The sequence below is a fragment of the Phocoena phocoena genome, chromosome 8, assembly GCF_963924675.1.
Source record: "Phocoena phocoena chromosome 8, mPhoPho1.1, whole genome shotgun sequence".
Classification (NCBI taxonomy): Eukaryota; Metazoa; Chordata; class Mammalia; order Artiodactyla; family Phocoenidae; genus Phocoena; species Phocoena phocoena.
Window position 1 is genome coordinate 27497588 of NC_089226.1, and position 14743 is coordinate 27512330.

At 33.0% G+C, this 14743-nt stretch overlaps 1 protein-coding gene across 3 annotated transcripts in view; it reads right to left on the reverse strand.

The window, feature by feature from the left end:
- The window catches only part of GRIA4 (glutamate ionotropic receptor AMPA type subunit 4), a 520203-nt gene that overhangs the window by 58804 nt on the left and 446656 nt on the right, over positions 1-14743 (reverse strand). For 2 of the 3 annotated variants that reach the window (XM_065881559.1, XM_065881557.1), the window contains exons 9-10: positions 10587-10697; positions 2758-2964 (exon numbers count right to left, since the gene is read on the reverse strand). In XM_065881559.1, coding sequence (XP_065737631.1) covers positions 2758-2964; positions 10587-10697 — 318 coding nt within the window. Of the gene's footprint in view, positions 1-2757; positions 2965-8064; positions 9260-10586; positions 10698-14743 lie in introns of those variants that run through there. The other variant, XM_065881560.1, reaches the window with a different exon arrangement.

The following is a 14743-nucleotide window of genomic DNA, read 5'->3' on the forward strand; positions in this document are numbered from 1 at the left end:
GATTTGAAATACCACCTTTCACATACTACAATGTTATGTGTAGTATCTTCTGAAATTTTTTATTTATACAAGTTACCACTAATGAGAGTAAGCCTTAAAAGTAGAGAAACATGAAGAGAAATAAAGGAGTCTCCAACACATAAAACTAGATGCAATGGAAAGCAAGCATTAGATGGTAGTGTGACAGCAATGTTCAATGAGGACACATTTGAAGTTCTGAAATTTGTGATTTGAAAGAGGCCAGTGAACAGAGGATACATCTGAGTTTTCTCTGCTAACATTGGAGATGTTGTGTTTGCCTTGTTCCATTACCTCTCAGTGACTTCCAAAATTGTGAGAAATATCTCCTGTAAGAACCTGATAATATTTGGATTCTCAAAGACCTCTGGAGTAAGGCTCATGAACCAGAATTTTAACACACACCACAGGTAATTCTGGTGTTGGCAGGCCATGGAACTTGCTTTGAGAAAAAAATCCCTTGGGTTAAAATATACACACACAAGTACAACGGGGCCCAGAAGAAGGCGCTGGAGCAGTGTACCACAGAAGATCATATAATGAACTTGCTGCAGTGTGCAGGTGTGACAGGCAGAATGGACCTGAGAGTGTCATGGAGGTTTTGAGCTTTGGGGTAACCACCTGGTGGTGTGCTGAGATTACATATGCCTGTCTCACAGATAATCTATCCCTAAAAATTACAGTAACAAAGTTTGCAAAGAGTAAAATAAAAAAAAATGGATTCAAAGTTAATCATTTTGCTGGCTTTGTTGAGTATAAGAATATAGATGGAGTTTTATTTAGGGCCCTGCAAACTGGGATTTCATGTAAGTATTAGCAGTAAAAAGAAAAAAAAAGTAGTTGAGAAACAAGTAAAGACTTTGCAGACACCAGAATGGAAAATATCAAATCTGTGGAAAGTGTATGAGACATGGAAAAAGATTCCTTTTGGGAAAAAACTGGACAACTCAAGTGGCAAAGATCAGATTATTTAAACCCTAGCAGGCTGGCTGATGAATGAATAAGCATTAATAACCATTATGTTATCTTCTCTCTCTGAGAACTGCCTGACTTTGGGACTTTCTGTGCCTGTGACACAAGTACTACTGATACAAATTTTTGGTGTTAATTATGTTACTCTCTTCATATCACCTGTTTTCATTATTTAAACAATATTCTCCCAATAAAACGTGGTCAGAACCCTTGCCAAGGGGTGAGCCTGGGCTGCCAAATTGGTAAGGACTCCAGAGGAGAGATATGTAACAAATGTCTTAGAAAGTAACTCTGGTTAGTTATCTGGTCCATAATTAATTGAGTTTCTGAGAATGAGTTTCTGAGATCAAATACTCAATAGTGTCTTCTAAAGGATATGAATTAGTGTAGTTCTAACATTTAGGTTAATGTTCACATTTAAAGTCTAAAAGTTTAAAATATTACCAATGGACACATGCTTTAGGAACCCTTTTTCTTTGGGACTTAAAACTCAATATCAAACTGTTGATGAGCCCTGTGATAAAGTACTTTTTGATTTTTTAAAACTGCGAATTTAGTTTTCCTCACTTAGGGCACCTAACTAGTCAGCAGTTCTTTCAAATGAATATAAAACTAACTAATTGCTCTTTAATGTCAAACAATTTCTTCTTGCTGCTGAGGTTATAGCTACCATACTGGACTGTGTGGAGAATGTTCATTGCTTCACGGTCTGAAAAGCAGGATGCAGAATCACAAAACTATTGAATTGCAGTTCTGGCTCGGAAAGTGAACCCCTCTATATATTTCAGTTATGCTCTAACTTGTTCTACCTTTATTCTTTCCTGGCGAAGGATGACTCTTGTGTAATTCTTTATTTTTAAAGGGGTCTTGTGAGAATTAATCAGACAATGTGTTTTGAAGGTGAAATTTGTGAAATATGAATTAGCTTATAGAAAGTTTCAGAATACATTTCAAGTGTATGTGACTTATTGGTTACTTGATGAATAGAGCTTACTGTGAGCTCTAGGTTTGTTTTCTGGACTTTGGAAATATCATACCTTCACTAGCATTTGATAACTGTTGGCTTGATTTTAACACTTTGCAGTGGAACCTGAAGAGACCGATCTTGTTCTGGTTCAGGCAGGAACATCTACATTGAATTTGCCCTTGGCTTTCAATATATACACTCAATATCTTGTGAACTCAAAGGGAAGGGCATGACATGATTTCATGTGAAGCCCATTATGGAATAAATTCTAGCTTTTGTGTTTTGTTGTGTAGGAAAAAATGATGTTGTTGCATTAAGTTTAAATTTACTGTGTTCAGCAGAGTTGTAAGAACTTCACATTATTGGTGAATACTTTAATATATGTTAAAATAGTTTACTGATTGCTTCACCAATAACTTAAAATATATTTACCAGTAAATACAACCAACAGGGATATAAGTAACTCTCAAAATAGTTCTCAAAACAACATGTCTATGGTATAGCAGCATCAGGCTTAAGAGAATAATCATGGCAGATACTGAAGTCAGTGTTATTTTTTATAAAATAGGACATTGTATTCTGAATTTTTATCTTTTTGAAATTATCAAGTATTAGTTTCTCCCATTGTTTGGAAATTGCATTATTAATGAAATAGAGAAACATTTGACATCGTATATGCTTCTTTGAATGTAACTGCAAATTTAAAAGACAACAGCAGACATTTAAAAATTGATATGTGCCCACATGAAAAAAAACTTCAGGTTTATGTAAGTAAATTTTCAATAGATTGATTTGCTTACCCCATAAACAAGTTCCCCTACCATCCCATTCCAGATTTTTGTGTCTGCATCCCTTGCTCCATATTTTCCATCAGGGACAATGGCAATTTTATACTTGATACCAATATGTTTTGCAATTTCAGATGCCAAATCTACACAGTATCCTTCATACTTGTCATTTCCTTCAAACATTTCATGATTTTTCTTGTACATAACATATGGGGATTCCTATAATGAGAGAAGTAGAACTGTAAGGGAGAAATTATAAAACATTCAAAAATTTTATGCAACTTTTCAGTTTCAGAATTTAACAAAATATTATGTTTAGTATTAGTACACACACTGATTTTGTGTGGCAAGAAATTGATAGTAAAACAGATGAATGTATAAATGTGCTTAGAAGTATATTAAGTTGCTTTACATTGGATACTAAAAATTAAATCTTTAAAATAATTTTCTCTTGAGTGATTATTACATACCTAGCACTGTGACTGTGATAGGAAAAATATACATTAATAATAGACTAGAGAAGCATAAATTATCATTTATGGCAATGAAATGACTATTTCCAAAGTATCTCATGACCTGAAGACTATTTAGGAGTCAGCTTCGTGTAATAAAAGACTCATTCAAAGTCACAGTTCTCCGTATTCTGCATCTTATTTAACCACATTCAACTGAGACTTTCTTTAGGAAAAGAGCTCTATCATTCTTCTTTGCTCTTTAGCATTTAGCAATATGTCTTTCTCAGAACAGGCATTATTAGCAAGTTCAAAGAAGAAATGAATTAGTAGTTTTTAAAATTTTATATACTAATTTACATTAAATTGGCTTTCCTAAAATTGTCCTATATTTTGGCTTTAATTAGGGCTGTGTTCCATGAATTTTTATTCTATTATAAAATGTTTCCAATGGAAACTAATAATTTTTCCCCAATTGTGACTATCACACACTTCAAGTAATATTCCCATTTAGTTTCTGAAGCAAGTAAGACAAAATAGCATGAAGAATTATTGTGAAAATCCTTATAAAATGAAAAAGATTACTGTTAACTAATAATAACTGAACAGTTTTCAGTACACATACACACACACACACACACACCTCTAAACCAAACCATTTAAAGTCTGTGAAACTAAAGAGACATGTTAGCAAAAAAGCACTTGATTTTATAAATAAAACCTAATGCCACCAACTCAAAGATAGGCCTGGCGAACACGCAGTACGTACAGAACTCCTGGTCACACTTCAGATTTTTTAATCATTTGCAGACAAGGAGTGACCACTTTTGACCACAGTGTCATTGAAGTAATGATTCATATTTTATAAAATTGTACTGTGACACTTAGTAATTTTAATACAAATCTTTTCTTTTCTCCCAGAAATCTGTAGTTGGGAAAGTTGAACTTGCTCTTAAAATTCTGGATTAGAAGGTAATTTACTTTGTATTACATGGCAGTCTACACTAATTCTGATTTTGTTTTTAAGTACTTTGTAAATGTAGAAACTATTTCTAAAAACTTAATAAAACTGTACATTACATGATATATGATTCTCTCATAGAGATGCCTAAATAACTCTACTGTGGGAAATTGTATAGCATTGCTCCTTGTATTGTTTTCTTAAATCCTGCCTTAGGTAGACACAGCCAAGTGACCCAGAAGTCTCTCACTTCTTCCTTGAATTTGATGAATATTCTAACACTGGACTTGGGTAAAGAAAGTTTCTCCACCAACAAAATAAAGGCCGCTAATTGTCTCTTTAGATAGATGAAAATTATTTGTTTACTTACAGAAAATATTCTCCAAATATGAAGCATTTTTCAAATTATGAATGTGGTTATGAAAATCGGTGAGTTGTTGCAATATACTGTTAACTTCTAAGCTATGCCTTGGAATATTAGTAGTTAAAATGAACTAATCCTTTCATTATTTCTTGAAATAGCTAGTTAAAATATGGAAGAATATGTATAAAAAAGCAAGAATCACACCTTTGCAAAATGCTTAACATTCTAATTGAAATGGCTGTTAGTATAACAAATAAGAGGTTTTCAAAAGGAATATTGCTAAGGTTCACATTTGGTACTAAGGTTGATAAATTCTAAAGTGTCTGAAATATTTGAACACATGAATTTTAGCCCTCAAATATGTATACTACCATATTAGCTTGTGTACAGAAGTTTTTCTAGCTAGTATTATCATCTAATTTGCAAAATCCCCTGTACATTATATAGTGAACAATTTGCATCATTCAAAGCTGCATTTTTAGTATTTACTTAAATATTTGTTAAACACCCACTGTGTGCCAGGCAGCTTGCTGGGAACTAGGGGTACACAAATAAATAAAATATCCCCTTCGTCCTCTTGTGATTAAGGTTAAATTCTTTTTAATAAAGGTAAAGGAGTGAGAGTGGTAGGGGACAATAATAAAATATAGTAGTAAAAAATAATATTAGCCCTCACTTATTTAGTGCTTACTCTGTGTCAGTTACAGAGTTCTAAGTTCTTAATTGTTCTTTAATTGTGCTCTTTTATTTACTTTTCACACTGCCATTTTGAGGTAGGCATTTCCCATTTTGCAGATGGAAAATTTAAGCTTAGGTTCAACAAATTGCTCAATTTCACAGAACTAGCAGGAGTGAGAGTTGAACCTATATTTTGAAATATCTGGACATTTTTGAAGCTATTGTTGCATCTGTCAAAATATATGCAGCCATTTGAGATTTCATATGATTTAACAAGCAAGATGACAAGATTAGATAAATGAATTTCTATATTTTTAGTGAATGAAATTCTCTATATGAAATCTTGAGTAAACGATGTAGATAAAATCTTTCCATATTTCCTCATCGTGTCTGGTACTCAATAAATATAAGGCATTCAATAAATATAAAGCTCTCCTTGTCTATCAGTGCTTCCTAAATAAGAATATCATGGAAAAGTAATTGTATTGGAACTTCTTATTCAGATCTTCAAAAGGAAAGTAAATATTGACAAGTTCCAGGTCACCTCTTCTGAAACAGGTACATGAATATATAAATACATGTATATATAAATACAAATTTATTTAGTGTTTTCATCTTTTTCAGTTTCCTTTTTGGATAGCAGGGGCACGTCAGGTCTTTGTTTTCCTGACAAACGAACCAATAAAGGCTAGAGAAACCTTCAGCTTACTGAAGATGTTGATTAGAACAAACAAGGGCATGTTTGTTTGCACAAACAAGAGCATGCATAATTGTTGATATTCAGATATTGGTGCATGGAAATTAAGAGAAATAAGATGATCACACTCAGGAAGATGGAAGAACAAAGGGAGAGAATTGCTAGGCATTTCTTGCAGGAAACCTCTCATAGTTGCTCAGCTCTTCCCAATTTCTTTGAGTGTGTCTCATTTTCCTTTTCTTCCACATCAACTCCAAATTAGCAGCAAATCCTCAACACTTTCCCAATCTCTTCATTTGCCCCATCTTGAATCTGATAATTTATCCACAAGTAGCCCTTCAAACACTGCATACTTGAGGAGATTCAATACAAAGTTTGGGGGCTACTACAGGTGAAGAAAATACCAAATCTTTTCAATATAATAAAAAATAAGTTATAGCCAATCATTAAGTGGTATTTGTGGGCCGTTTTTGTTACGCAACCTTATGGAGCCCCAGGTGTTCAACTGTGAATAAAAATGGAACATAATCTACCATCTTTGTTATCAACTACTTTGTTCTGTGGGACAATAATTCCTTAGAAGTTATTTGAAATGCACTACTTCTTAGTGACTATGAGTTTATTACCACAATTTCCATAAGGCATAGTGTTCTACATCTGCTCTGCAATTTCAGGAAAGAAATCAATCTCTGTTTAAAACTACTACATTAGGGTTTGCTTATGAAAATGTTTGTGTAAATGAATTAAGATGATTTTCAATCAGTAAAGTATCATTTTCCTATTGAGGAAATTCTTGTTTGTATTTAGCAAAAGTAAAACTATTGAAATATATATATTTATTAGAAAAGCTTTAAGATTTTCTAAACATCACAAATATAATCATTAAAATTGCTACTTGAAAATAGTTAAAATAATAAAATCAGTAGCATCAAAAAAAGTTATTTGCTATGTGGATATTTGTTTTTCTCCAAAGATCTTAATGTAGATAATTCTTAAAAGTGAATATTAAAATGTTATTATTCAATACATAAAAATGAGTAAATTTAATGGTGGCACAGTTTTAAACTTATTGAAAATAACTTATTTAAAAACATTGAGTTATAAGCTCTTTGGAGGCAGGTGTATGTATGGGGAAGATTAATATCTGGTACAGGAAGAAAATAAAAGTATCTATTTTCTGTATCGGTATATACATATATGTGTATATAAATATGTATGTGTATATTGTATACACACATGCATCTATGTATAGTGCATTTACAAAATTCTACATAGAGAAGATAAAATATCAAACAACGCATAAAAAGTATAAGAAATATTCCTGGAAGGACTAAGTGGTATAAGTAAAATTGCTTTAAGGTTTATAATGTAATTCTGACTCTATGGTGAATAAATTTGGATTTTATGGAAAAATTTCCAAAAGGATTGTTATGTTCCTATGATGGCAAGAAGCACATTCTTACTTTAGTAATGCATCATCAGCCTCTTCAGTGGTAAAGATCTGGGGAAAAATGGGCTTGGCTGAAATATAACTGCATCATCTCTCTTTTTCCAGAGAGTTCAGCCAAAGAAAGTAGTGAGATTACAGAAGAAATCACCACTACGATGTCTACTGCAAACTGCCTTTTCCTCAATTGCTGCACTTACCCAAACCACATGGCACAGATTTAGCTTCCTTAGGTTGGTTATTTTGAATGTAAAATGTTAAACCACTGTATGGTTACAGTCTCATAAATTTTGCAAATTTTTAGTCACTAAGACTTAGAAAAAATGAAGAGCATCTGAATCTAAAACTTTAGACCCTTCAACTTTGTAGTCATGATTCTCATGTGATGATATTGTCAATTTTACTTTTATTTAGATTTAGTTAAGTTATATTCAGTATGACTATATTCAGGAAGAATAGATTAGTCATTAAAATGAAGATCACATGTAGATATAAAACAAATAGATTTCAGAAATTCAAAAAGCTAAAGACACTTTTTATTTAAGAATGATATCTACTATACTTATTTATCATGTTTCTTGTCTGCTTTCTCTCACTAGAATGAAAGTTCAATTGAGAGTGCAGGATTTTTGTCTGTTTTGTTGGCTAACATATCCCCGGGCTAATAACTGTGCCTAGCAAATAGCAGACGCTTAATAAATATTTATGAATGAATAAATGAATTTCTCAATCAACTTTATTTAACAGTATCATATACTATTACAGTGTATCAACATGTAAATAACAATATACACAAAGGAAAAACAAATGGGAGAACAGCAAGGCCATATCAATTTCGATCAAAATGAGTGAGTTCCAGTGCCACAACACTCTCAGCCTTCTTTTGTGTCTAGATATCTGTCTTGCACATAGTTTAATATCTAACCAATTCCATTGCTGTTGGAAGTTTTCAACTGAATTCGAGGGGTTATTATACACTGGTGCCAATATCTCATTCATTTATAAGGAAGAATATTTCTTTCAAAATGAATGAGATGATGGAGATGTCATAGGTCCTGGAATATCATTTTCAACAAAAGCAAATATAAGGAAGGATTCTAGCTTTTTTTTTTTTTTTTGAATTATTGAAGTTGCAAAGGTCAGAGGCATTATTTATATGGAGACTACATTTTTATACAGAAGACAGATACTAGTATTGCACTATTTTGATTGCAAAAATATTGGTGATATCACTGTCAAAGAACAGATAACTTTACAGAATAGTCGTTATGTATGTAGGAAACAATTGGATTCTTCAGTAATTTGTACTTATTTTTTGACAGCATGCTTCCTGAAAAACAGCCATGCTTGCAAAACTAATTCAATATTTTGGTTTTAAGAATTATATCTCCAGCTCCTTTAATAACAGAAAAAAAGGAGATTCTCTACATTATATTTATAATGCACATTAAAACACTTTATTTCACATATAACAGGCAAAATTTCAAAAAATTTTTAAAAAAAACAACTACGTGTATTCAGAAAAGAAGGACGCAAATTCACAGATATTTACTTTTAGAAAATCTACGCTTGGAATTAGAAGTATGATATTTCCATCATTTACATACAATGACCTCATTTCCAGATATGGGAATGGATACATCAGAATTAAGCAACTCTTTTTCAACATCTATTTTCTTGAAAAAGATGAGGATTAATTCTTCTTTTGTTTTAGTATCTCAGAAAAGTCACAGAACTTAAAAACTTTTTTTCTGGTTGTCCAGAGTTGGTCATCCAAGAAGAATCCCACATGAAAAATTAGCTTAAATTTACTACACAGGAGAACAAGACTTGAGCTTTAGTTAGGAATGGTCGAACAGCGTGGAGCTCATTTCTTTCTTGATCAATTCCTTAAAATAGGATTCTTCATCAGAGGCTGAAAAGAGGAGGACTGAACTGAAGTATGACTTTCCATTACTGTCTTTTTTAGGAATGTATATATATATGTATGTTATATATATACATACATATATATATTTAAGTCCCATGCAAATATTACACAATTGAGTTAGAAGATATATATTTTGCATTCTTACACAAAAACTGCTGTTGGTTGGTTTGCATTCTAAAATTATAAACTTCCAACTAAGTCTTGGCAGATTAACATTAAGTTTCTAGCTGGTGGCAACACTGATAAAATTAACTGCAACATTATGAAAGCTTTTCTCTGGCATTTTCATGCTTTGACCTCCATGTCAAAATATTGGAAATAACTTGACATTACTAAAAGCATAAAATTAAAATTACACAAGCTAAAGACTAAATTACATAAAATACTTCCACTTTATTTAGAGTAAGGGCTTCAAAAGTAGTTAAAAATGTGTTCTGCCTAATGAGACAGTGAGCTGAGGATATATAACTTTAAATTAGATAGAAAAGGTTACCGATTGTTGATCTCCTTTGACTAGCATTGACTCTAAAAAGCATGTTTGAATTTAGAAGAGAAAAATATGAGGCATCATATTATTTAAAAGATAAGTTCACGAGAATCTCTTTGAAAAAGCAGCCTTAAAATTTAGAGTATTTTTCATTTTATGATGTGAATGAATGAATATCATTTTTCTTAATTCCTAGGAGAATTCCAATACATTTTATTGTGTATTTGTCACAGGTCAATGAGAAAAATAATCGGTATAAAAACCCATTTATGCATTAAAAATAAATATAAAATAAATTTATTCTAAAGCATAGTTGTGTAAAACATACTCATTAAAATCTTCACATTCATACCTCCACTATTATAAACAGACAATGCAAATCATTATTAAATGGATAAAGTACCTGAAAATTATAATTTTAAACACTATTAACGATTATTACATTGGTGTTTTAAAAACATAATAACAACGATATGATGTTTACTACTGGATATTTTTATGTGATTAGTTGTTGATCTTTTTCGTTTATTCTTTTGTCCTTTGAAATCTTAGCATTTCATACATTTCCAACTAGAGAGCTTCAATTTTTAACATCTGAGCAGTTTTCCAAGAACAGCAATGCAACAAAAGAATACAAATAAAAGTACTAAAAGTACTCAAAGTTCAAGACAAACTTATTCAAAGCCTCGATAGACTTTTGTGGATCAGAACACCCATGCCACCATCACTAAGATGCAGCTTTCATCCTCCCTGTTCACTGTAGCTGGGGAATTAAAATTGCCTGTGGACAAAATGGAACATCATAAAGCACAAACCAAAACTTACCATAATAGTGGTTACAACGACTGTTCTGTTCTCAATAGCTGCTGTGTCATTGCCAAGAGTGGGCATATCTTGAATTAAGACTAATTTATCCATATCATTCCAGTACCCAACCTGCCAAATACAGAAAATTATTGAAAACACATTTTAGAAGAGTTTTCTTTAGTTCTTATCAGAGCAATGAGAGGTATTAATAAGTAAGCAAACAAATTTATAAAGCACACAGTAATGTGTTTGGAAGTTTTCTTAATTGATAATGAGCCAGTTTTCCTGATGCTAATGATACTGCCTAGTTATACATTTGGCAAATTTGCAATTTACAATCATGGAGTAGCCAAGACATTGAGAATGGATGAGTTCAAAAAAGAAGGTGGATACAGATGGAATACCATTTGTGTTGATCCTCTTGTAGTGAGATTGATTGGCACCTTCTGTAACTAATTTACATGATTTTATCAATAATGTTACAGGTTTTATGGTAAAGGGAAGAGTCAGATTTACATAGGGTACACATACAAGATGTTTTCAAGAAAAAAGACTTGTGTATTTTTAAAGCAATATGGAAATAGTTTTTGGTTTCACATAACCTAGCCACTAGTCTCACCATTTTTAAATGCTAAATACATCAGATGTTAATATTAATGATTACTTAATATTTTCACTTTTGAAATTTTTTCACTTTAAATCCTTATATTACTTCTCATTTAGATGTGGAACAAACTCCTTTCCATAAAATATATGAAGTAATTAGTTAAACACTTTACAAAGTAACTAAATGGGGTCCTAAAGGAAATTTAGGGTTCTTTTTATCATGCAGACCACTAAGTAATACTAATGGCTACCACTTCTTGCCTGCTTCCTCTCTGGCAGACATTGTAATGAATGCTGTTTAAAAAATATATGCATCTTAAAGTTTATACACATAGCAAATGTAAAGGTAGGTGCAATTACCAGTCCATATACTTTGCTATTATGCTACATAAACTCCCAAAATGGGTGTTCGTTTAATGCTTGCCAAACTTCTTTCTTGAATTTCTGGATGCAGTTGATAAAACTCATATTTCCAATAAAATGTATGTAATTGCTCACTGGTCTGTAATCACTATTTGTCCCAATATGTTTTGAAAGTCTCTCTTGCTTCCTCCAAGTTCTTAACTCTCATGTTAGTATTTGTGGACATTTTAAAATAAAGTAAGCATTAGCATATCAGAAATAGACACTATATTATTCACAAATATTCAATAACAGAATAGACATAAAAAAGAATTTTCATTAATATGGTTTGCTATATTGCTTAGTTTGATCCAAAATTATGAGTATAAATCAATTCAGCAATTATTTTCAATTGCCCATTTGAATTTATTTATAGCTAATATTTATTTAATGAGTCAGTGAAAAATTTAATTAAAACAAAACAAGTATGACTCTAAGACCTATCCTCTCTTCAATTCCTACATGTACTTAAAAAATAACTTAAAAACCATAGTTGCTTCCTGTTAGTTTTCCTTTCCACATGACAGTTATACAACCTAAAAATAGGTTTCACAGTTTAGTACTCCGTTAAGATGCAGCCACCTTCCAGATCTCAGCACCCCATTTTCTGGGAAAGCAATTTTTCTTTATCAATTAGTTCCCACAACAGAAAAACTACAGATCTGGGACACATTCTGGAGAGTCTTCGGATGTTGACAAGACCTTGATATTTTGCAGTTAAGAACAACCTGTGTGTTCATGACTATCTCCCCCCACCCAAAGATAAATGATTTAGAAGTACTGGCAAATTAAAATAATAGGCAAAATTTCACCCAACTGTATCTATTTGCCTTATATCTGCTTGAAATTCTGGTGAAAAAGAAAACCATGGTTTGTGATATGGAGCCATGGTTTGTGCATAGATCTCATGTGGGCCATGGACTTTTTGGGAAGTAGGACAGTATGGGGTGAACAGTAATATAAGGGTCAATTCTTAAAGAAAGGAATATTAAAGTTTGTACCTAGAACTTCATATGAGATAGAGTTTTTCTCTCCAACTTTTCACAACATTTTACAATTTACTAGGGACACTTCCCATGCCTGATCTCATTTAATTAGACAGGGAAAGAGGCACTTTTTTCCTAGAGACAGAAATTCGGTGAAAAATAATTTTGTAATATTAAAGCAAAACCATGGAAGCATTTAAATTGCTAACTGGCAGGAAATGTCAGAGAAGTATTTGTCTTCTTTGGATTCCTAAAGGTGAATTGTGCACAAATATAACCATAATATAATATATGAGTAAATATCTCCATATTTATGGTGGACTTTGCCTGCAATGTAGGGATTATGTAGAGATTGAGGGGCTATGAGAAGCCCCTGTTCTACTCAAAGTTGGTTCCTGGGAGAGCTGATTTGACCAGACCTGTCCTGAAAGATATGGCTTAATTCTCATACCAGCCCTCAAGGGAAAAGTTATGGGCCCTGGTACTGATAATATTTTGTAACAGTTAAGAGAGTAGCTTTGAAGCTAGATGAGCCTTAGTCTCCACCCCAGCTCCATCTCTTTCTAGTTTAACATCCCTGAGCAGGTTACTTAGTTTCTCTGAGCCTTATTTTCTCTTCTATAAAATGAGAAAAATACATCTTACTTTCAGGTTGCTGTAAGGATTAAATATTAAAATGCACATCAGTTTCCCTTTACTGTGTCTGGTGTATAACCTGCTCTCAATAAATACAATTTTTATGATTAAGAATTCCTGAAACCACACAAGCCTGGTTTTAGAGCATTCTTGAGAGATCACTGGAATGGCAAGAAGATTCCACCATACTTAGGAGCTGAGACTTCAGAAAGAGCTTTGTGGCTTCTGCTTAATGAGACTCTCACTCACTTTCCCTGTTACGGAAGTCAGACAAACTGATGGGTTAACTCTCTGATCTATTTTGAGACAGCTCTCTTACTGGCAAGTGTTCAATTTAAAAGAATGGTTGCTCGCTTTTCAGACGTATTGCCAAGTCTCACCAGCAGAGTGTTTCTCATGGTAGTTCAGTTTTAAGTTTAATATTCCTGACAGAGTGCTCAAGAAAAACAAAGATGGATGAGTCTACACCATTTCACATTTCATATTTCTTTTAAGAGTCTTAGACAAATGTCAGCTGAGTGTGAAGATGTACCATTCCTCACTTTTCCAACTTATTCTTTAACTTTCTCCTCTAAAAACCTTAATTTTTGTTACCATCATGTTTCAATAGGCCATGAAAAGATTCAGTGCCGTAAGTAGCCCACCTGATGTTACCACTAGTTACCACCAGCTTCCTTTTTCCATTATTCTTTCTTTTATAAAGAGATCATTTTACTTTTTGTACTTACTGTTTTGTGAAATATGGAATTGTCTTTTGCATTTTAGAAAGGTTCTACTTAAATGCTAATTTTGCAGAGTCTGGTTTGTGGCAGGCTGGTCACCAGTTAGCCAATGATTTTAAGGACTTATGGAATATTCTGTCTGCTCCACAGCTAGCAGAGGGACTTTGCTTAAAATGGGCTTGTTTCTTGTTGCTGGCTGTGTGCTGAGAGTGGGTAAAATTGGTGTTTACATGGAACCTCCTAACTTTCTTCTTGGGAGCATGTCAGTCCCTTTCTTCGGGTAGTACCCTTAAAAGAGCCCATTATACAGCTTGGCTTTCAAGCTGTCATTCCATCTCTTGCCCTTACCTGATCTGGATCAGATAGGCTCCTGCTTGCCCTGTATTAGCTGGCAGCCTGCACTAAAGGAGATGCCACTAAAAGGCTGAAAAGCTAGAGATGGTTTGCATGGCAGCTCCAAATCTCTCCTCACACATATGCAGAAGCACATGCTACGACAGACTGGAGCAAAACACAGCTTGGAAAGTCTTTGCCGTCTTCCATGTATGACTTCAATTATCCTGCGTCCAGCCTATCCTCAGGTTCTTGCCTCTACTATTTCTACCTATCCAAACTAACTTCATGACTAACTTTAAATCTCCCCCGTGCAGCCTTCTTTGATTTGCTTTCTTCCAGCTGGAAGTGATCTCTTCCTCTTTAGACTTTCCATATGCTTTCTCTTTAACTGTCGTATGGAACTTACTATATTCTATGCTACTAGAAAATAAACTCCTTTACAGCAGAGTCTACTCAGGCAGGATACTAGGTAGAAAGGTTCTGGAGT